This window comes from Anopheles merus, chromosome 2R, assembly GCF_017562075.2.
Source record: "Anopheles merus strain MAF chromosome 2R, AmerM5.1, whole genome shotgun sequence".
In the NCBI taxonomy this organism is placed as follows: Eukaryota; Metazoa; Arthropoda; class Insecta; order Diptera; family Culicidae; genus Anopheles; species Anopheles merus.
The window spans coordinates 52,402,530-52,412,447 of record NC_054082.1 but is presented as its reverse complement, the minus strand read 5'-3'; the positions used below and the strand labels follow the sequence as shown (position 1 = coordinate 52,412,447).

The following is a 9,918-nucleotide window of genomic DNA, read 5'->3' as shown; positions in this document are numbered from 1 at the left end:
TCTGTATCTTTATGGCAATAGTATCATAACAAATCAACGAATCATTCTAGTTGAGCATAGTTGGAGGTGTAGTCAATGATGGCATAAAAAGAAGCCGCTTTCTTTTTTTAATTTTATTTTATTTAAAAACAAATAACATAACATATATTAATAGAAGTTTACTGAAAGAAAAGAGAAAAAAAGAAAAAATCCAAGAATATATTATTTTATTATTATTAAATCTTTATTCAATGGACAGTTATAGTCCTGATGAATTTTCTTATGTGTAAGCTTAACTTAGATTACAAACATACTAACTCAACTATATCCTGGCGCAAATATGGTCTTTAAACGATTTTAGAGACGCATCAAAATCGAAAAATTGGCAGACTTCGTTAAAAGCCCTGCACATAGAGATTATAGGTTCTCCTGAGTCATAGTTCGTTCGATGACGAGCAGAGGTCGCGGGCGTAGAGGGGCCGTTGGAGCATAGATGTCCAATCTAATGTGTAAATATACCGACCATGCAAATGTGCATACATTATCTTAAACTCATGTTTTATCAGAATGTGTGTTGAAATTTTTAAGTTTTTATCGATTTTTATGTTTTTTCATGAAATAAAAACATGTTTTTTTTCATGAAGTTTTGAAATGTTTGGGTACGATAGACACCTGATATGGACAGATCGACACCATGAAGGGTAAGATGGATACCTGTAGAAAACATTGGTAATTGAAAGGGATTTGAATATTTTATTATATTTCATTGCATTTCTTGGCCAATTGCAATGACGATTTATTCAGCCATGAATTTAGAAATTGTGAGCGGCGCTTTTAATATATCGTAGAATGCAGCATCTAAAGCATTATTGAAATATCAGGAACTAACAGCTGACGTTGCCTTTGGGAAATTACTCCGCGGAAAGTCCGCGACCACAGCTTGTTTGAGAGACTTGTTAATAGGTGAAGCCATTTTTCCATTGAAGATTGAACTTTTTGTTATTTGTAATTCCATAAAATCTCTCATCTATTCCTGAAAGATATCATGTCAGTGTTTCTTCTTTTTGTTAATTAAAGTTGTCCAAGTGTTGTGGAAAGATATTGGTTGTCGTGATGTGCCTCACCAGAGTAGAGTCGAGCGAGTAATAGCTTAACGTATGACTGCTATTTTGATCGGTGTTTCATTTCTCGCTTATTTCAATACCTTATGCTAGATCGTTTATATCTTCAGAATACCCTTATTTAAGTTGTTTGATGAAATAGATTCACCACCAATTGATATAAGAAGTAAAATAAATCAATAAATTCGGCGTCCATCTTTCCCTACAACAAAGTGTCCGTCTTTCCCGCATTGGTGTCAGGATGTTTAAACCACCAGAAAACAATATTTTGTATTGCTTTCATGCTCGTTCTTTCGCCAGTTTTTTGCTTAATAATCACAACAACTCATTCATCTAATATATTCGTGAATTTAACCAATTTTGCATATATTATGCCAACAATGTTCTTAAATGTGTTGTTTTACCTTCAGTTTGGATACTGCATTGTTGAATTATTCGAAAATTCTCTTTTTCATGCATTTATGAGAAGTGTCCATCTTACCCGCAGTTTCCGTCTTTACCTACCTTCCCCTAATTTATTTTTTGTTCGAAAAATTTGCCTCACAAAGTTTTATTGATGACTGTCATCAATATGTATTGTGTATTGTACGTCCCGTGTCACTCATTCCAGGCAGATAGTTAAGATTGGCCAATCCTATAATAGAATACAAACGAAAATCTATACAGTTTTATTTACCGGTTGTTTTAAAAAGGTTTACACCATAATCTGTCGTAGTGAAGTTTGTAGAATTTCATCCTCGAGCCAAGGATCGAACCTTTGACAAAGTGCATGGACAACTACATGATTTATACACTGCGGATAGTTTCTATACCCACACACCTAATTTTCGTGTCATTCAAAACAAGATTTTCAAAATATATGATATCGGTCAGTATGGGATGTTGTTTGTAGATGTAGAAAAGTTAAATTGCAATTGCTCGTATGTTCAATTTTAGGAAGCTGGACTACCAAAAGCTTTAGTTGATACCGATTGGTCTTTTATTGATGCTGACTGTGACATAAATCATGCTGTAGCTGCGTTTACTAATGTAATCACTTCCGCCTTCCCTTCCTGCTGTTCTCTCCTTAAACCCGCTCCTAATCCTAAGTGGTCGAACAGATCTTTACGTCTATTACAATCTGACAAAAACCGCGCTCAACTCGCCTACCGTTTAAATAGTACTTTACACAATCTTTGTGAATATAAATATGCAACTAAGGCTTATCGTCTTCTTAGTCGCCATCTGTACCGTCGCTACGTCCGGCGTCTTCAAATGCGCCTCCCTATTGATTCTGGGTCATTCTTTCGTTTTGCGAACTCTCGGCAAGGCTCTGCTAGCCTTCCATCCACCCTGTTTCTCGATCTGTCCTCTGCTACGTCCAATCCTGATATATGTAACCTGTTTGCCAAACATTTCTCTAGTGTATTTGTCGATCCCAGTTCTTTTAAGGTTCCTTTGAACGTAGGCTTGTCTTACACGCCCTCTGATGTGATATCATGTAATTCAGTCGTTGTAAGCGAAATCGTAGTAAAATCCGCTTTATCCAAACTTAAAACTTCGTTTTCACCAGGCCCCGATGGCATCCCTGCCTGAGTTTTGAAAAAATGTGGCCAGACCCTCATTCCTATTCTCACTCGTCTTTTTTCTCGCTCGCTTAGTGTAGGGATTTTTCCTAGTCAATGGAAACTAGCTTGGCTTGTTCCCATTTACAAGAAAGGTGATCGCACACTAGCATCAAACTACAGAGGCATTTCTATTATTTGTGCGTGTTCTAAAATCCTCGAGTCAATTGTCCATTTATCTGTAATGCCTTGTGTAAAAAAATATATTTTTCACGGAGCAACACGGTCACTCAGTGTCCACCAACCTAATGTGTTTTTTGTCTTCTCTATATCATAACCAAGTAAACACTGTCTATACCGATTTCAAAGCGGCATTTGACAGTATGCCTCTATCATTACTTGTTGCTAAGCTTCGTAAATTAGGTTTCGGTGGCTCTATATTGCCGTGGTTCAACTCCTATCTAGAGAATCGTTCATATATAGTAAAAATCTGTGGCTCTTTCTCTGAAAGTTTTCTTAGTTTTTCGGGCGTCCCACAAGGTAGTGTCCTTAGTCCCTTACTGTTCATTCTCTTCCTCAATAACTGTACTTCGATCCTTCCTCTTAACGGCTTCTTGCTATATCCGAGTGACGTTAAAATTTTTCTTCCTGTATCTTCTATAGCTGATCGTCTAGTCCTTCAATCCTGGCTCTGTAAATTATCTACATGGTGTGCTTCTAACGGTTTAGTCCTATGTCCTGGAAAATGTTTTGTCTTGTCTTTCTTCCGATCCTCTACAAGTATAACTCATGCTTATATGTAGTGTCTGTGATGTCCCTATTCCCCGTGTGTCCTTGTCTAAGGATCTTGGCGTCTTCTTTGACCCGAGTCTCTCTTTCAAAAAGCACACGGACTATGTCATCAACAAGGCCAACAAAAGTCTTGGTTATATTTGTCACATGTCCACTGAAATTCGCGGTCCTTTTTGTTTGAAGTCCCTTTATTGTTTTTGGGTCCGTTTCGTACTAGAATATGCCTGTGTCATCTGGTCTCCTGTCCAAGTATCTCTGCTCCAAAGGATTGAGAGGATCCAGAGACGTTTTACAAAGATCGGATGCCTTGCCAAGTTGGATCACCGGCTCTCGGTCGCTCAGGCTTCTTTCGTTGCTGGCATATTGCTTAATACGATTGATACTCCTTCCCTTCTATCGCGCTTACATTTGTATGCACCTTGTTGCACCTTACGTTATCGTTTTCGTCTCCAGTTACCTATATGTCGTACACGTTATGCTCGCAATGAGCCTTTTGTAAGAGCTATGTCGTCTTTTAATAGTACTTCAAATCTGTTCGATTTCAACCTATCTTATCCTCTCTACCGATACCGTCTTCGCTCCTTTTCCGTACCATAAACTCCTTCGAACACCTTCGCGAATAATTGTATACTATAGTCAGTAAGCACTATTGCTATAACCCAACGTGGCCGAGCAATAAATAAAATAAAATAAATAAAAAAATAAAAGGAATTTTCGCACATTTTTAATTATTTTTACTTTGCGTGTAGTTCTTGCTATAATTAATTAACGTTATCTTGACCGTTCAGTTTCTTTAACTGTGAATGAATAAATTACGGGAGAAGGTTAATTTTACCTTTTCTGTACTTTCCATTACATCGAAAATCCTGTTTGGCATACTATTGTTCAAATTGTTCAATATTGTTGGACGCACTTTTCTCAAGCTATCCAAATAGTGACTTAAAATTTATTTACATAGAAAAATTGTTAAGTTTTTGGCATACAGAAAGATAAAATCTGCGCGAACTACAGCGAAATTGAACACAAAGATCCATGCAAAAAAAAATAAAATAAAAACAGAATGTGTGTCATGCGGAGAAGCCCACACCACATTAAACAGAAACTGCCCTGTATTCGTCGACGAAATGGAAATCAGCATATCAGAACAGAAAACAAGGTAACGTATGGCGAAGCAAAACGTATTGGGAGACGCCAATGTCCCGTTATCCCAAGAGTTTATATAACTGAAACAACATATGCACAAAAAACAAAATCCCCTACGAGAGAAACAAACACAACCCCAACAGAAAATGTAAGTACGAAAATCCAAAGCCCGATAAGAAATAACACAAATAACACAGAAATCCAGGCAAACTCACATTACAGAAAACACCACACCAAAAGAAAATCAAATCCCCAACACAGAAATACAAAAGACCAACTCACCTAACGAACAAACATACACTTTAACCGAAATAAACACACCAACGAAACCTACAGAAGATTCAGAAGAATTCATCGATGTAGATGGAACAAATGTAACACCAAAAACCCCCACAATGATTGTGGAAGAATACATTATAACTAACGCACAACCAGGAAACACACCAGAGATCAAAAACTACCAAATCATCCCAACAGACAACTAACACATTCAACACTCCTTATTTACCCGATTAACATTCACACTGCTTCAAGCGAATGTAAAAGGAATAAAAAATAACAAGGAAGAAATCAGAGAAATACTGATTAAAAAATATAGATGTAACCTGTCTCCAAGAGACATGGTTGGATAATAACTCATCCGACACACTAAAAATCTAACACTACCAAGTGATCTCCGATAACAGATAGGATGGCTACGGAGACGTGGTAATACTAATTCGTAACGGTATCAACACAAAATAAAATCCCACTAATACCAACTAACCCCTATGTACAAGCAACAATTGTCCACGATGTACAAACGGGACTGGTAATCGCATCTGTGTATGTCAAACCCTGACCCGAAAAAAAAAAACACGGCCATCGATCTGACGATCGCAACAATAACTTCTTCTTTGGCTCAACAACCGATGCCGGTCAAGGCCTGGCATATTAATAAGATAATCTTAAGAAATAGAAGTAAAATCACTTTAGATCAAAATCATGATGGTCAGAAGAAATTAACAAGGCGTGGGAAAAAAGTGTGAGTCCTGGAACATCTTCAACCAAAACAAAACAATAACAAATCAAATAGAATATAAAAGAGATTCAGCCAAATTACGATATTTAAGAAATCTCGCCAAAACAAAGAGAATAGAAGAGAGATTGGAACAAATCAATATGCAAACAAGGATGGAGGATCTCTGGGACATCATAGGATGTTCTGGGAGAGAAACCCAGAAAAGAAAACAATGTAGAAAAAGACAAAAAATGGCAAACGAATTTTTAAACATACACTTTGGACCGACAAAACAAAAAAATACAATACAAACCCCACACTTCATCAGCGAAAAAGTCCTACTGGATAAAAATGAATGTGACAACACACTCAAATCCAAAAGAAATTTATCCCCAGGTATAGACAAAATATCGTATAACACATTAAAAATCCTAAACAACAATAGCTCATCTGCAATCATCAACGACATCAACAGAATGTACCAAATAGGAAAAATAGAAAAAAAAACAAAAAAATAATAAAAATAATTGCCATTGGTAAACCAGGAAAAGACCATACCCTAGCCGAAAATCACAGACCAATAGCCTTACTCCCAACCATAACCAAAGTTGCAAACACAGCCATACTACACAACCTAAGCTACGATTTCGAAAATTATAACCTATTGCCCAACACAACATTTGGTTTTAGGAAAAATCGCGCCACAACATCCGCTGTTGATTGGATTGTCAACGCAATCAAGAACAACTTGAGAAAAACAAGGACACTGGAGTGATTTTTATTGATGTCAAAAACGCCTACAACAGTGTGAAAGTTGACATCCTAGAAAAGATCGTCACCAGAAAGATGGTATCCACGGAAGATATTAGATGGATAGTAGGTTTCCTAAATAACAGATGGGTCAAAATCACAGCCGAAGGTAAAAAGATCAGTAGGAGAATATCTATGGGACTCCCGCAAGGTGACGTCCTTTCACCTATACTATTCAACATATATACAAGCGACTGCCATAGTTTGAATCTCAACTAAACGAAACTAATACAATATGCAGACGATTTTGCTATCATAGAAAGTGGAATCACTGCCTCAACAACAATAGCAAAACTCCAACACACTCTAAACACACTGCATGAAACACTCAATAGCCTCAATCTAAAGATAAACAAAGAAAAAATCAAAATAATGCAATTTCCCAACAACAAAACAAGAAACAACATAAAATTAGAAGACACCTGTATTCAACAAGTAACCTTCAACCGATTTTTAGGCATAGATATAGACAACAACCTAAAATTCCACACACAAACATCGACAAGCAAACTGAAACGCCAACAAAGCCAAAAAAAAACAAATTGAACACAATACTAAACCAATCTCTCAGAAAAGTCACCGGCTTCTCAAAGACCACCCCCCTGAACACACTTCACGCAATAGCAGCAGAAACCCCATCTCACTTAAGAACCTCGTTTTTAATCGAAAAGTAACTCGCCAAAGCAATATCACACACAACCTTTAACACAAAATCCCTAACAAACCACCAAAACACGCCACTCGGAAGATTCACTGCTCAAAGAAAAAACATTCATCATAAACAGAAACATATACGATAAAATAGCCCGATATGAATTTAACAACTAAAAAAATAGTTCATTTCAAACCAACATCAACCCTACCATCCCTTCCATCAATGACAAAAAAAAAACTAAGACGCAACAATGTCAAGACAAAAAGCCTAGAAATTATAAAATACCACCAGGGCATAAAAATATACACCGATGGCAGCAAAATAGAAAACATGTGTGGTATAGGTATATACATAGAAATAAACCAGAGAGAAATTATCACGATATCAAAAAAATAGAACGCTCGGTATCAATCTACACCACGGAATTATACGCAATAGACACAGCGTTACAAATAGCAACAAAGAAAAAGCTAAAACACTGCAGAATCTACACAGATAGCAAAGCGTCATGTATGATTTTAGCGACTGCTAGAGACGAATTATACGTAGATGAAATCATCAATAGAATATTATTCAACCTAGAATTAACCCAGTGTAAAATCCAATGGATCCCTAGTCAGGTAGGGAAATAAACGGAAACGTCATAAACGGAAATGAAAAAGCCGACAAGCTAGTCAAGGAGGGCACTAAACAACAAGCTATGATAAAGAACAAAATTAGAGTGAGTGACGCCATATCGTTTTTCCAAATAAAAGCCCAAACTGAAGCAAATCGTTGGTATTGCTGTGTACCAACAAACAACAAAAGGGAAAAAATTCTATAGGTACCAAACCACCCTAAACAAAAAAATGTTGCACTACAAGCTAAAAATCCCGCCAAAAGACATAAAAATACTAAACAGGCTTATCGTCGGGCACGACTACAGCAACGTTTGGCTACACAAAATGAAGTTAACAGACAACGGCACATGCAACACATGCCACGAACCAGACGCCGGAACACACAAAGTATTCAATTGCCAGAAATACTCTGCAGAAAGATATATGCTTAAAGAGATAAATGAGCCTTCTTCGCAGCATGGAAAAGAAAAGATAAGAAAACCCTAATGCTAGTCATAGATTTCGTTAAGAAAAACAGAATATCCTTTAAAAAAACCCAAATAACAAGGAAACTGAATTCAAATACAGTCTGTTCCCGAGTTACGCAGGTTGTGCGTTCCCGAGGAATCCGCGTAACTCGAATAACCGCAAAATTCGGATACTTCTGGTTTTGTCCGATTTGTTCAGATTGTACTATCTTTGACATTTAATCTGCCAAACTTAGGAGACCGTAATCTCCGAATCCTCATTCATAGTATACAAACAGACAAAACAAAAACACCAAAGAAGAACGATATATGGCCTAAGTAGCCGGTCCTAAGTAAGTTTGAGGTTGGAATATCCCATTGAAGGCCCAGTAAGCAGGATTCACATACCTTCCATAGCAGAGAAGAAGAAAAAGAAGAAGAATGAAATTAAAAGTAACGCTCAAGATGAGACGTTTTCATGTGAGAACTGACTCAATGCGATTGATGGCCAAATGTGACAATAATCAAGGTTAGCATTTTGTTTTTACTGATGTTCGGGCAACTATCGGAACAATTTGAAGATCCTGTATAAACAAAGAAAGCCAGACTGAAACGTTCACATCTTTGTTGCAAAACGGCCCATTTGGCCTAGCTTTATTAAGTTACTCGTACATTGCTCACGATCACGATCGTTTCACTGCGGCCTGTTTCGGTTTCCGGCCTGGTCGTCCTCTTGCCGGCGCAACTCCAACGAATGCACCGACACCACTCTTCAACTTCCCCGCCGGTCCCACGCTCATCTTACGCTCGTGGACTTTCCGGTGCTTGGCTAAATGGTCCGATCGGGAGAAACACTTTGGGCAGTACTCACACCGGTACGGTTTCACACCCGAATGGGACCGGAAGTGACGCGACAGTTCGTCCGACCGCGAAAACCGCCACTGACATCCTGGCCACTTGCAGTGATACGGCTTATCGCCTACGTGCCGGCGTAGATGGGCTTTCAAATGCACCGGTTTGGCGTACACTTTGCGGCAACTTTCAAACGGACAAACGAACGTCCCGGTCGAGTCGGGTTCGGCTTCACACGGTTGCTGTACGCTGGACGACACGGCCGCAGGTAGCGTTTGGGACAAGTCCTCCGATTGCGTGATTTCACCCATTGTGGGCGCCGCTTTGTCTTCATGTGGATCCGATTGTCGGATAAACGCTTCACAGGAGTCATCACAGAGGTAAGTGTTTTCGGGCAGTCGTAACTCGTTTTCCCACAGTTGACTAAAATTTACGCAATTGTACTCGAGAATGAAATCTTCTACGTTCAGCTCCAGCTCCAGCCTATCCACTTCGACCCCATTGGGCGTAGGCAGAAGCTCGAGTGAGTTTAACGACGGTAGATCGGTTGTTGCTGGACAAGGATGCACTGTATCTTCTTTGAGCTCCGAAGTTTGGGTCGTGGGGCACGTTAGTTCCGCTAGGGCCAACGTAATGTCCCGATCGTCCTGCAGCTCGGTGTACAGATGGTAGAATCCGTTGGCCAGGAAATCGTCCGACGATCGTTCGAAGCTGCCCAAATCCATGATCGCCTCGATCCGATCGGTGTCGATCATTGCAACAAACTGAACCGCGCGCCGTATCACGCTTCCCGGGATCGGTCATTTTTCCGCCAGCAACGATGCTGTTGATGCATGAAAGATGATACGGCGCGAAGCACTTTGGTGATATTGGCGGCGCTGGCAACTACTACCCGTCCACACAACCCCGGCTGACGGATTTCCCCGGGATCATCGCGACCCCGTAGACACGAGATG

General features: G+C 39.1%; 1 protein-coding gene across 1 annotated transcript; it reads right to left on the bottom strand.

Moving 5' to 3' along the window:
- Positions 1-8,767: 8,767 nt before the first annotated feature.
- LOC121589366 (zinc finger protein 205) lies at positions 8,768-9,796 on the bottom strand. Its single transcript, XM_041908225.1, has one exon. It carries the CDS (start codon positions 9,715-9,717, stop codon positions 8,794-8,796), a length of 924 nt encoding a protein of 307 aa, XP_041764159.1. The 5' UTR covers positions 9,718-9,796; the 3' UTR covers positions 8,768-8,793.
- Between the last annotated feature and the right edge of the window lie 122 nt (positions 9,797-9,918).

Excerpts from the sequence above, each read along its gene's own strand:
- LOC121589366 (XM_041908225.1), bottom strand. The coding sequence starts at position 9,717 with ATGATCGACACCGATCGGATCGAGGCGATCATGGATTTGGGCAGCTTC.